Source organism: Penicillium paradoxum, assembly GCF_028828445.1.
Source record: "Penicillium paradoxum strain IBT 22861 chromosome Unknown utg000005l_segment0_segment0, whole genome shotgun sequence".
Classification (NCBI taxonomy): domain Eukaryota; kingdom Fungi; phylum Ascomycota; class Eurotiomycetes; order Eurotiales; family Aspergillaceae; genus Penicillium; species Penicillium paradoxum.
In genome coordinates, this window is record NW_026643183.1 from 1,065,991 (window position 1) to 1,079,135 (window position 13,145).

At 45.4% G+C, this 13,145-nt stretch overlaps 6 protein-coding genes across 6 annotated transcripts; 3 read left to right on the forward strand and 3 right to left on the reverse strand.

Moving 5' to 3' along the window:
• Positions 1-906: 906 nt before the first annotated feature.
• N7457_005424 (uncharacterized protein) lies at positions 907-1,152 on the reverse strand (the record flags this gene model as incomplete). Its single annotated transcript, XM_057176469.1, has 1 exon — positions 907-1,152. The coding sequence occupies one exon, from the start codon at positions 1,150-1,152 to the stop codon at positions 907-909; it is 246 nt and encodes an 81-aa protein (XP_057030771.1).
• A 2,257-nt stretch (positions 1,153-3,409) lies between these two features.
• On the forward strand, positions 3,410-5,017 carry N7457_005425 (phosphotransferase family protein; the record flags this gene model as incomplete). The annotated part of the gene is made up of 1 exon (XM_057176470.1): positions 3,410-5,017. The coding sequence occupies one exon, from the start codon at positions 3,410-3,412 to the stop codon at positions 5,015-5,017; it is 1,608 nt and encodes a 535-aa protein (XP_057030772.1).
• Positions 5,018-5,622: 605 nt separating this feature from the next.
• Positions 5,623-6,705, reverse strand: N7457_005426 (uncharacterized protein; the record flags this gene model as incomplete). The annotated part of the gene is made up of 1 exon (XM_057176471.1): positions 5,623-6,705. The coding sequence occupies one exon, from the start codon at positions 6,703-6,705 to the stop codon at positions 5,623-5,625; it is 1,083 nt and encodes a 360-aa protein (XP_057030773.1).
• Positions 6,706-7,362: 657 nt separating this feature from the next.
• On the reverse strand, positions 7,363-8,661 carry N7457_005427 (uncharacterized protein; the record flags this gene model as incomplete). Its single annotated transcript, XM_057176472.1, has 8 exons — positions 7,363-7,411; positions 7,470-7,606; positions 7,679-7,854; positions 7,908-7,976; positions 8,044-8,097; positions 8,163-8,263; positions 8,315-8,404; positions 8,474-8,661. The coding sequence occupies 8 exons, from the start codon at positions 8,659-8,661 to the stop codon at positions 7,363-7,365; spliced, it is 864 nt and encodes a 287-aa protein (XP_057030774.1).
• Positions 8,662-9,811: 1,150 nt separating this feature from the next.
• On the forward strand, positions 9,812-10,418 carry N7457_005428 (uncharacterized protein; the record flags this gene model as incomplete). The annotated part of the gene is made up of 2 exons (XM_057176473.1): positions 9,812-9,966; positions 10,073-10,418. The coding sequence occupies 2 exons, from the start codon at positions 9,812-9,814 to the stop codon at positions 10,416-10,418; spliced, it is 501 nt and encodes a 166-aa protein (XP_057030775.1).
• Positions 10,419-11,332: 914 nt separating this feature from the next.
• On the forward strand, positions 11,333-12,511 carry N7457_005429 (zinc-dependent alcohol dehydrogenase; the record flags this gene model as incomplete). The annotated part of the gene is made up of 3 exons (XM_057176474.1): positions 11,333-11,983; positions 12,059-12,413; positions 12,465-12,511. The coding sequence occupies 3 exons, from the start codon at positions 11,333-11,335 to the stop codon at positions 12,509-12,511; spliced, it is 1,053 nt and encodes a 350-aa protein (XP_057030776.1).
• Between the last annotated feature and the right edge of the window lie 634 nt (positions 12,512-13,145).

The following is a 13,145-nucleotide window of genomic DNA, read 5'->3' on the forward strand; positions in this document are numbered from 1 at the left end:
GGGAAATGAACGGACATTCGTTCCGCCCATTGGAATTATCAATCAAGTGTTGAGGGCTGGGTATGACACACAGCGAATGCAGTCATGTCCGATCACAACAAAAAACTGTTCAGTCACTTCATACTTAGAAGTGTGGCAAGAAACCCCCTATACTTACAGCCCAAATGGTTATAACATCCTCATACTATGTTCTCATATTAATTTCGGATGATATATTCACTTCGGTTGTATACCACAAGTACAGGGTGCTCGGGCACACATGATACACCAATTCAATATCAGATTGATGTTACCTCACAACTTTATCCGATACAGTCAAAAAAGTCTCTTTTGTAGGAATGCATGATACTACATCAGCAGTTTATAGATAGCTGTTTGGAGTCAGGTGACTCCTCCTTCCTCGCCGTGCTATAAGAAGCTCTTTCTTCTAGATAGTTTCCTTCCCTTCTTCTCTTCTTTAGACGAATACAGGATTTCTAGTCTCTCTCTCTCTCTTCGTAGCGTAGAGTCTGGTCCTCTCTCTCAATAGCCTTCATTGCTGGTTTGGGAAACCTGACAAATTTGGCCTCTTGGTCAACTGGATTTCTTAACAATCAAGTGCCGAGGCGCGCTAGCGTTAGACGCTTGTCACGATCTTGTATGTATAGATATTCAATCGCCGGTGCATCAAGGTTCGCAAGAAGATATCAATTCTTAGTTATGCGAGGATTGATACATGTGTATGTACATACTGACGATACAACAATGACGAAAAAGCAAACGGCTATACTGATCTCTAACATGAGAGTGAAACATGAAAAAGGCTAAAGAGCATACACGTGTGGTTTCAAAGAAATAGGTACGATTCGAAAATGAGATATCTCAGCTTCGTATGTTGACGACGTGTACATTCAAAAGGCACCAGCTTCACTTTGTGGTATATTCGTTGGCAATTTGTTCCGTGGCATGGATCCGCCTCTTTTCAGACGCTCTGCCGGCACTTTCCATCAAGTTGCGCTCTGTGGGATTGGCAAATGTACTATTTTGCTCATCGTTGAATATATGGCCGCGCTTTCCCGCAGAAGAACTGCCCGTTTTATTCAGTTCGGCTGCCTGTTTTTTCGAGATGTCTAGCTGGTAAGACGCCGAGTCACGATCGGTGTTGCTCGTCATGTTTTGAGCCGTGGCTGAGCTGCAAGAAATGTATCAGAAAAGTATAAAATGTGAGATTAGAGAAGAAATGACAAGAAGAGCATACATCAATGATCTAAGTGAGGGAAGATCTTGAGGCTTTTTAAGCTTGTCTTGGGTTGAATAAGAGGTGATCGGTATTCTGAATATCTACCAGAGTAACAAGTTCAAGGAATTTTGAATAGTAGTTAAGCGTTCACTGAAACCTGATCACGAAAAGATGGATTTTGGTCCATCTATTTATACCTGATGTAGGAAGAGTAGTGATTAAACCACTCTTGTTTTGAACATACAATTAGATCAACCGGAAAGGCAGTCACAACGGGAATCAATTACCGACTTGAGGTTAAAAATTAAAAATAAATCAAGAGAAGTGAAACAAACCATTGGTATGTAGGCTTGTGACTACCTTCGGCGTTCATCCCCTAGAGCCAATTGATTGGAGAACTTACGCGCTTATGGCATGAACAACATCAGAAGCGCTAATGGAAACATACCCCTATCACTAAGTCTAAGTACGAGGTGTAAATGATTTGCTAACATTGACCCACGTATGTGTCCAAGAACTTCTTACCAAGGAATGAAGAAGATGATTTTGTTAACCAATCCAATACATGGGGAAGTTTATTGTCTCGGAATACCATTTAATAGGGAAGTACCTACTTTGCTAGGGTAACAAGTGCCGTATTCAGGGATATAATCTCATCACAAGCTATCACGCCCAAAGATTCGCTACAAGTACATAAGCCATGTGAATCACACGAATCACATGTTCCCTGATGCATGAGGTGGCTAGGTACATAGCCAATGAGCCTATGTTTGTCTCAGTACATAGGTACAAAGTGGAAAACGTGTATTCCGTAAATTCTGTATGATTTCTCACAGGACCACAATATCCCCACTAGAGACCACAAGAAACTATTTATTTTGATAAATTTTACTCCGTACAGAGTACGGAGTAGTCTATGTATATTAATGCGGAGACTTTCGGAGTACAGACACTCTCTATTTATTAATTAGCAAAGGATAACTGTAGGAGAAATCTATTCGGAGTACCAAGGATCTAAAAGCCTTAGAAAATGAGGCCTCTAGTTTCAGGGTAAATTATGTTGAGTCAAGAAAATTCTTTTCCGTAGATAAAATGCGAATATTCTCCATAGCCATTGCACTATCAAATGAAATTTCTATGTGGTCTTCGGAGAAATTTATCAAATTATATATAGTATATATGTGAAGTCCATATTGTCATTAGGGAAGAAAAAGAAGGCAAAATTTAGCTTTTCTGGTATGATACAAATTGGAACATATGTACGGAGTACATCCGTAGGTACTCCGTACAGTCAGCATGTACCTATGTAGGTAGGTACATGTAGACATAAGTGCCCAGTATCCCAAGGTGTGCACCCCCGCCCCACACCACACCCCTAATTTTACATAATATTCTGCCGGCATAAAAACTATCCCATGTATCGTTATTGCCCCTAATGATGAGATATATGTGCCGGGAATGGTGCTGGGAGGTAAAATATAATAATATAGGCTTTCTATCCCGAAGAAGCAGTTTCGTGTACAGTTTAAAGGTGTTCTGGTCATAAACAATATGTACCCGTGTCGAGAAGGCGGTATGGGCGGTGAACAATGTAGGGCCAAGAGGGGTGCAAATACCCTTACGTGCAGTCACTGTACTGTCGAGGTCTGGTGATTCCGCAAATGTTTTTTGAAACTCTTCTGCTACCGCCTTCCTAAGAAACTATACCGCCCGCTATCCTTAGGGTTTAAAGTGGTGGAAATTTGCTGAGCAGAATAAGGGATGTTACCACTTTTATGGGACTGATCGTACTCCGTACAGAGTACATATCTGTACGTACCTGTACGGAGTCCTCCATAGGTACCTTGTAGGTGGGTAATTTCCTGTAATAAGTGTGACCGGGGGAAGAAAAAACCAAAGCTGAAAAAGATCGCCATTTTCTCTACTGTTTATTGTTTCTGTTTCTGCCTTTTTCCCCCATTGTATTCTTATTTCGTATCTTACCCCATAAGAACACACTGGTCGATAAAGCGAGGAAGTGATGTGTTTCCTTCAGGGTCATTTACGGTCATGTGATTTTATATTTAACCCCAGCCCCAGCGCCTCTGAGTACCCCTATTCAAGCTTCTGTTCCACTGTTTCCGATGGTACAATTTACCTTCTGGGTCCAATTTTGACGTACATATCGTTCTACTTTCGAAAACACCAACTATGCAACCACACATATGCTATGATGATGTTGCCTGGGAAAAGAGTGAGGAAATCGCCGATACCTGGGTTGATCAGTTCTTTGATCCCAGCATCTCAAGGCCGGTCGGAAACTTTCTACTCAAGCACCATAAGCCAGATAATCCAGTCCGGTTTGATATCTTGGACAAGGGTACATTCAACATCTCCCTTCGGATGACATACAAAACCGGTGCCGCCATCATACGCTTCCCTTTGCCCGGTGCCACTATGTTCCCGGAAGAGAAGCTTCGATCCGAGGTCGCCATTATGCGGTACATTCATGACGAGACTCCAGTCCCGGTACCCTTTGTTCTTCACTGCGGCCCTAAGAAAGACAGTCCTTTGGAGCTGGGTCCCTTCATTATCATGGAGTATATCGAACATAACTCGAATATGTACGACCTACTGAATATTCCAAATTGCCCAGGCAAGGAGAGAGGAAGGCTCAACCCCAGTATCGATGAAAATCTTCTCCAAACTTTATATGGAGAGTTGGCTACCGTTCTTCTGCAACTCTCCCAGCCATCCTTCTCGCAGATCGGGTCTTTCAGTCAGGTTGATGACTTTACCTGGGAAGTCTCTAGTCGTCCGTTATCAATATATGCCAACGAACTCGTCCGATTAGGATCCCTACCTCAGTCGAAACTTCCAAGTCAGAAGACAACCTTTATCTCAGCTTCCTCGTACTTTGAAGCTCTAGCGGAGACTCATATTGCTCATCTCACATTTCAACGTAACGACTCAATCGAGTCTGCGGATGACTGTCGACGAAAGTTCGTCGGAAGGCATCTTTTTCGCAAACTAGCCCGCGAGCGAAAGCTCACCAAGCGGTGGTCCGAATTCGATCAAGGCCCGTTCAAAATTTGGTGTGATGATTTCCGACCGGCCAACGTTCTCGTCACTAAGGATTTGAAGATTGCGGGCGTCGTGGATTGGGAGTTTACATACGCGGCCCCAGTCGAGTTTTCCTATGCGCCGCCTTGGTGGCTTCTCATCGAAAGACCTGAATACTGGTCCAAAGGTCTTGAAGACTGGACTCAAGAGTTTGATCGCCGTCTTCAAACATTTTTAAAGGCAATGATTGATCGCGAAGATGCCGCTATGATAAAAGAAGAACAGCGATTGTCTGGTCCAATGCGAGAAAGCTGGGAGAGTGGAGACTTTTGGGTCATGTACGCAGCGAGGAACAGCTTTGCTTTTGACTCTATTTATTGGCGTAAAATTGACCAGCGCTTTTTTGGCCCTGTGGGGGATGTTGAGGATGCGTGGAGACAGAGGCTTGACCTCCTGAGCGACGAGCAAAAATACGAGATGGAAAGACTTGTGGCACAAAAAGTGAAAGAGATGGAAAGCAGGGTTTTGGCGTGGGACCCGGATGAGTACACTCTGGCGCATATAGACATTGCGCAGACTACTGCTGAGAAAGATGCCGAGAAAGTCGAGGGGGTCGAGGAAGAAGTTCAGAAAGAGGACCTCACATCAGATGAAGGCAAAATGGATGGAGCACATGACCTTGAAGCAAAGGCAAATGCATCTGATGTCCAGCAGATATCAGAAAAGTTGGCTAATCTTCCAGCTGAATTATCATGAGATTATCTCTTGATGAATTGGAAAATCCCCGGGCATTCCTATGAACTTACTCAGAACTGCACCTGTTTGATGATAGAATGGTTAAAAGGTCTAATGAGAGGACTACCCATACATAGATACTTCTTCGAAGCTTCGATCGAGAGCGTGTAGATACTATAGAGCCGCAAGCAGCAGCACGGGCGTGAATGGTGTATTTATCAATCCCTTTGGGACGTGTAAGATGGCTGATTATCCCGCTATCTGGCCTGGCTATAAGAGGTGGTGGGGGCCTGACCACCCGGGTACCCATGGGTAGCCTCACAAGTCCTTTATCCCATCTCGAAACACTTTTCCTACTGGTGAACTAGACACGTTTTCCCCCATCTCATGCAATACATTGAACCGAAACAGAATCTAAGAGACTTTCTGGGAGTATAGACGCAATTATAAACCCAACTACCTCTGTATACGCTCCGCGGCTCAAAGGTTTGTATATGTTTCAGTTTCGGGATTCGTGTTCATTGAATTCTGAATGTATTCAAGAGGTAGACTGAGGCCTGAATAATCTCGTTGCCCCAGAGGAAGGTCCCGCCCAGAGAGTTGATTATGGGGTTTCTCAATATCCGTTACAGCTCAGTGAAAGCTTCGGCCGAATTGGGACCGTTTTCAACAGCGCGGCCACCATTCTGCCCAGACGAGGAAGGGGGCGGAGGTAGAAATCCTGCCTCGATGAGATTTTGGATATTGCCACGAATGGCATCCAAGACAGAGGCGCTGTCCATATCGGAATTTGCTGTTGAGCCAACCGACTTCAGCTCCTTCTCGAGGACATGAAAGAAGGGAAAGAGAGGATTCGATTCTGCTTCGCGGGCGATGGTAGATCTGAGGTTTCCAAGCCAATGAGACTCCCTCAGAGGTCGTAAATTGTATCCAAAATCTGCGGTCAATGAACCCCAAAAACTCCCTAATGGGAGGCCGTCCCACACCGCATCCATGATTCTGGAATGTGATCCTTCAAAGATGGCAGTAACGACCACCCTAGCAACGCGTTCTACGTCGGAGATGTAAAGCCATTGGGAGTTGGCATCAGCATTGTAGAATCCCATTCTCAGGTACGCGGCTACCAGTCGCCAGATGAAATCGGTTTGTACCGGCGTTGGGTTCGCAGCTGATCCGATCATATAACCAGGTCTAATGATACGGATTCGTCGTCCCTGAAACGCAGGACAGTCCGCGCATCCACGAACAACTATTTCGGAAACAAGCTTTGATTGAGTATACCCATTTGTCAATGCCGGCTCGCCATCAGTGGAGGCATCTCGCTGATGGAAATTTGGGGTAATACCACCTGAAACATACAGGAATTTTCCGATAGTCGAGGATTGCGCAGTTATCTTTGGGAGATATGCCGTCGGATTCACATTAATGCCTTTCAATGACCTGTAATCGTAGTTATATTGTACTAGCGCACCGCAGTGAATGACAGCATGAATGTTATCGGACTTGGGGGCTCGGCCAACTAGCTGCTCACGGGCCGATAATGGCAAACTGAGTTGGTGTTCACTCAAGTCACCACACCAGACGTGTATTCGGGAAAGGTCCGGGCAATCGGCGTATCTAATTTCACCATCGAACAAATGGAAGAGTTCTTGAGTGATCCCTCCGACGGTGGCGAAATCCCCTTGACCTGCAACCAGATTGAAGCACATCCCTGGTATAGGAATCAAGAGACGCTAGAATTTTTACATCGGCGTGGGATTTTGGGAATGGTGTATAGCCCCTTTGCCCCTCTCAAGTGGGAAACGAAGGGCGCCGTGGTTGACTACACTCCATTGAGCCCCCGCAGAACAACCTTAGTGAATGATCCCAAGGTATAAAGTATGGCCAAAAGAAGTGGTTTGAATACTGGTCAGGTCCTGCTAAGTTGGGCTGTTCAGAGAGGGACTATTCCAGTCTTCCGAAGCAAATCCGCACACCGACAGCGAGTGAATCTGCAGTTGAAAAGACTCGCGAGTGGAGACATGGAGGCCCTTGACGGGATTGATATTGGCAACGAAGGAATTTCTACAACCTTGGAAGTATTCCCGGGTCTCCGTTGTTATGAGTAGAGAGAGACATTGAAAAGATCCAGATGGCTTGATGCATTCAATGTTTTAAGTTTTAATCCTCGACTTGCGGTTCATTTCAATAAAATACATATTGCTCGGCGATAGATGGGAATAAATGCAACCATACTTGTTGTGGCGTCTTCCCAACCGAGCACTTCAATCCAATATCCGATATGGCACACACGGGGTTGACGATGGAGGAGGCATAACATTAGCTTCATATACCACCAATCACCAACGGATGTATTATAAATCGTTTCAACTGTAGCGATCGCTCGTTGGCTGTTCAATATCGGCTCGCTCTCCCCTTCCGTTTGATTAGATTTGATTAGAACAAAATCTTCAATGCCTTCCAGAAGACTTACTTATTTTTATTGCGAGTCCAAGCTTTCGACAAGTCACCAATTGGCAAATCGAATGGGAAGTCCAAAGATTCGAATAATTGAACAATTAACAGATAGAGGCCAAGTAAAGTAGCAACAAAAAGTGAAGCTCCGGCGCCCTGAGAAAAGACAATGGGGTCAGATTCCAGTCAAAATAGTAACAAAATCATCGAACATGGCAGCATACTCACTTTCACACATCGATTACCAACAACTGCATTCTCGTGGCCTAGTTGCCAATAGGCCGCAGAGAGAAGCACGAAGACCAGGAATAGGAAGAGGAAAAGGAATATGTATACCACATTGATGCGTATCGCACAGATCATGTATACTAACATCAGAACGGCCATAGTTATGAATAAAAACGCTGGTATCATTAGAGTCGTTTTTTGGAGTGTGAGAGAGCTTGGCTGCACTTACCATAGGAGTTCATGAATCCTTCGCTGGCTAACCCAGCTGTTGTATCGGTGGTGGACTCGGAATATGGAGCTGTAGAATATGAGCAATCTGGCATCTGGGCTGGGATGGAATGGGATATCGGATTGAAACAACTGACCGGCTGCATTGAAGGCCGGAATCATAGTGGCTGCAAATGCAAACCAAAATCCGCCTTGATAAAGTATTAGTGTCGCAGACTAACAGTTAAATCATCGCCCATGAGATATAAATACTTACCAATAGTACCAAACACGACGCAGGGAAATGTGTTTCCGATTATCCACTCAAGAATACTTGTGATAAGCAACAAAAGACCACCAAGGAACATAATAGGTCCGCTTTTTAATATGTTAGACGAGCCTTGATCCTAGGATTATATGGTCTCTTACATGAGGGCAACTCCATTTCCACTAGCCCCTCCCCAGGACATCAAAGAGCACGCAAGGGGAATGGCGGTAATAACAAAAGCTCCTAGTGCTCTGTATATTGAACGATGTATGCAATTAGATCAAAATGACATACATGGACCATGTTATGTGAAGACTCACAATGGCGTCGGATTGCCAACCTTCTTGGCTAGTGACGATTGTTGAACCGTCATGCGGCTCAAATAAAGTCTTTCAAATTGCTCAGACGACAGTGTCACCGAAGTTGGGACTGTAGTAAGATGTAGTGTGTTCTCCTTGTCTTGGATAGTCACCTTCGACTCGCCATTCTGACTGATGTCACTGTCCATTGTTTTGGGATGAGCTGGCTGCCTCTAGGGTCAAGAACAAAAGATTATACTATATCAGTCAATTCAAGTGAAGGAAGGCTCCTTGGACCGAATTTTAAAGGCCATCAGAATCAGGAGACTCAGGAGACTGTGGGGTTTTAATCATTCTCTACATTTTCGTGGTCGGCATTTACTATGGGGTGATTGATGGTTGTTCACGGCGTTGTAAAAAGGCCCGCGCATAAGCAGATTACTTTTCACCGCGTCCAACCGTTCATTGACGAGCTTTGCTGACTCGTAGCACATTGCAAATTTGAGTAATTCTAGAACCATGAAATCAATGACTGCTGGAAATGGACTGTGAATTCCCTAGCTGGCTGAGCAAAGATTGACCAATGGATCAAATCAATGCGCTGGGTCCCGCATCCCGGCTGGTCAACTTGCCAAAGAAATCACATCGGGGTTTTGGAGGCGTAGGGATGAGAAAAAGAAAGCGACTATTCCAAAATAGCCGACGGGTGTGAAAGGAGCCATGCGGATCCGAAACTCATGCGGAGCCGCTCGGGTGAAACAGGTGAGTGCGATCAGGCCATTCTGGTGGATTTCCCCCGCATTCTGCTGGAGATCGCCCCGCGTATTTGGATCTGGGGACTGGGGAGGAGCCTAACCATTTGGGATCCCAATCGCTAGGATTACCATATGCGGAGCCGCTCGGATCGACGTTCCAAACGCAAGGCCATTTGATGAACTTGTATTCATTATTATGAAGTTCTTAGTGCCTATACCTTAGCCGATCTCACTAATGAGGATCTGAAACCCATTTGCGTTATTTATCTTCACAACGCGCACTTGATCTAAACGAACATAAACATCGATCCCAGGTTGCTCGCAAATATAAACCTGAGACTGTGTTATTTTTCTACCTTGCAGATCGGGCGTTGCGGAATCTCAAGATGACTAGTCTGAGCATGGCATCTTGCACCGAAATTCAAATCCAGCGAACCCGCAGAAAGGCCAGGAGGTCTTGCTTGTATTGCCGAAAGGCCCACAAAACCTGCGGTGAGCTCAGACACCGGCCTTTCCCTATTGTGCCGACCACGTTTCTTCCGAGACATACTGACCGAAGGCACTAGGAAACGAACGTCCTTGTGGGCAATGTGTGAGACGTAATATGGCATCACAATGTGTTGATGGCAATCGCCAACCACTTAAATATCTCCGTGAAAGCACAAACAAAACAGCCAAGGTGGGTTTGGGTCGTGGGGTTCCTGCTCTGCACCAAACCCAACATCAACAAGGAGATCTTCTGAATGCTGCAGATTATGGGTCAGTTTGATTCCTATTCAGAGCCCTCGATACTTTTTGTTAATATTGAGTACAGCGGGGCCATTGAGCATGAAGCTAGCAATAATGAACACTTCCAAGGCCACAGAACTGACCCATTTGAGGAACTATTTGATCAGATGATTGATTCGAACTTTTTCCATACCGAGAGGTTGAGTTTCAAGTGTACAGACCAAGATCCCGGGGATCTTATCGTCGCAGAAAACGATTCTTGCGTCTCTCCCTTCCCAAACGCTGAACACTCGACGTGGACAGACATATCTTCCAGCTCATCTGGAGATAGTGAAGTAGGGACCCCATACCAAGCTCAAGAGAACAGCCTAGAAAACAGCTTGGCACACCTAAATGAGTATACAAGGGATGAACTTTATTTCGGATTTTCTATTAGCAGTGGCTGGTCGAGCACATTCTTTCCGCATGGAGACGAGAGATAATCCCGAGTTTTCTGAATATAGCAGTTCTAACACGCCAATACCTTTAATACAATGAGATGACTGAGGGGAATAGAGGTTTCTTTTATCCTTAATTTCCAGAAATCTCTCCCTTGTTGAATTTTGCACATCGCCATCCGCCTGCTTTTCCCACGTCGTTTTTCTCCCCTTTTTTTGGTTGCTGTATCACTACTAATTTGAGCCTTCAATTATCGATATACCCATAGTTTCTGAATTACCAGAAAAAATTTTCTGGCTCCAAGACTTGAGATATTTTAACCCCCGCGATATTATTAGACTGAATCATGTGTCCGTCCTCCCTGATTTCGCGCACCTTAGCTTCAATCCTTCCATTGGTATCTAGACACAGTAATCTCCCTTGATATCCTTCTTTCATCGTATGATCTATCAGAGCCATATCAAAATTCGATTCATTCAGAGTAGTGCCTAGCTCCAACAGCGTTTCCGAAAGTGAGAACTTCCCGAAATCGGATATGAAAGTGGGGAAGTCAGAAAATTGCATCCAATCGCCTTAGTTGCCCGTGCGGCTCCGCATGGCGGGCCGTGCGCGATCTCCGCAAACCTTCCCCGCGTTAACTTTGCTCCGCCCCAGCTTCGGAAGTCCAGATGCATGACGGTTCCTGGATCGAACACAATGATCGCCAAATCTACAGCGGTATCCTAGATCATCGACTAAAGTTAATGCATTCCGGTCATACGACCTAATTGCCTCAGATAACAACCAATATGGCAATTGAAGCGACAGGTCCCACCTCGCCATTTTTAGCTTGAACATCAACACCTATTCTCAACATAATGAGATATAAAGGCCCAACTCACGCCCAGTCAGGGACTATCCACTCATCAAAAATTAATTCTCTCATTCTTACTCATTTTCACTCATCTCAAATATCAACATGTCTATCCCAGAGACCCAGTGGGCACAGGTTGCCGAGAAGATCGGAGGACCACTTGTCCTCAAACAGATCCCTGTTCCCAAGCCAGGACCTGATCAAATTCTTGTCAAGATCCGCTTTTCAGGAGTATGCCACACCGACTTCCATGCGATGATGGGTCACTGGCCCATCCCAGTTAAGATGCCTCTTGTCGGTGGCCACGAGGGAGCCGGTGTGGTCGTGGCTAAGGGCAATCTTGTCAATACCTTTGAGATTGGTGACCACGCTGGAATTAAGTGGATTAATGGCTCGTGCTCGGAGTGCGAATTCTGCAGACAATCCGACACTCCTCTGTGCGCTGATGCACAACTTTCTGGATACACCGTCGATGGTACTTTCCAGCAATATGCCGTCGCAAAGGCCACCCACGCTGCTAAGATCTCAGAAGGTGTCCCTCTTGATGCAGCAGCTCCAGTATTGTGCGCCGGTATCACTGTTTATAAAGGTTTGAAGGAATCCGGCGTTCGTCCCGGCCAGACGGTTGCTATTGTCGGGGCAGGTGGAGGTCTTGGATCCCTTGCACAGCAGTACGCAAAGGCTATGGGTCTTAGAATTATTGCTATTGATGGAGGTGACGAGAAGAGAGCTATGTGCGAAGAACTCGGCACTGAGGTACGAGCGTGAACCCTACAATACTCTTTCATCTCTCTACGTCGAACATTGAAACTGACAAAACCACAAAACCAGACTTTTATCGACTTTACTAAGTCCACAGACCTTGTTGCTGACGTGAAGGCCGCAACTCCGGGTGGCCTTGGCGCTCATGCCGTTATCTTGTTGGCTGTCTCGGAGAAGCCTTTCCAGCAAGCCTCAGAATATGTTCGCTCTCGGGGCACAATTGTTGCAATTGGATTGCCCCCCGGTGCGTACCTCAAGGCCCCAGTCATTAACACGGTCGTTCGTATGATCACTATTAAGGGAAGCTACGTTGGAAACCAACAGGATGGTGTCGAGGCTCTGGACTTCTTTGCCCGAGGCTTGATCAAGGCTCCATTCAAGCTGGCTCCTCTGGAGGATCTTCCCAAGATCTTCGAGCTTATGGGTTCGTCATACACTCTCCTCTGCTGCTAGACTCAAAGCTAACTTCAGATAGAACAAGGCAAAATTGCCGGTCGCTATGTGCTCGAGTTGCCGGAGTAAATTACGCTTCATCATGGATACATAGTGTTATGGGCACAGGTTATAAACTAAGGATATGCTGGACATAGTTGGGAATACCTTTTTGCGAATTAATGTGATGTATGAATTGAGATACTGAATTTGATTGGCTTTTGACAATGTGCCTCCTTTTCCTGCCATTGAAAATAAGAAGGATGTTGGTTTTGGGTTTTTAGAGCTGGACTCCGCATTTTGGCGGTCTCCACCGGGCTTCCACGGCTCGCGAAACCCGAGTTTGTGAACTGCAGTGTTCCACTGGGGAAGCCAGCAGTTCGATCAAAGATACCTAGAATGCCTACCATGCGTCATATCAAAACTACCAATTTCATCAGAGGCGTGACGCTTCATGATTCACTTTGTACAATTTGGCTAGATGGGAGATACCAGTTATATTCGAAGCATTGCGCAAGTACAAAATGCACATGAACTGTAAACCCCAATAAGATCTTCAACTTCAGCATATATACCTCTGCAGAGATATGTTGAGATCCAATTGTTCAGGAGAAGTGGCGACACGAAATAAAGATGACTGAACAGGACGCCTCACTCCGTCTGTAGCCAATCTACCACGTCAAATCCCCACCGCAAACCACTAAATCCGCACTTTATTTATTTC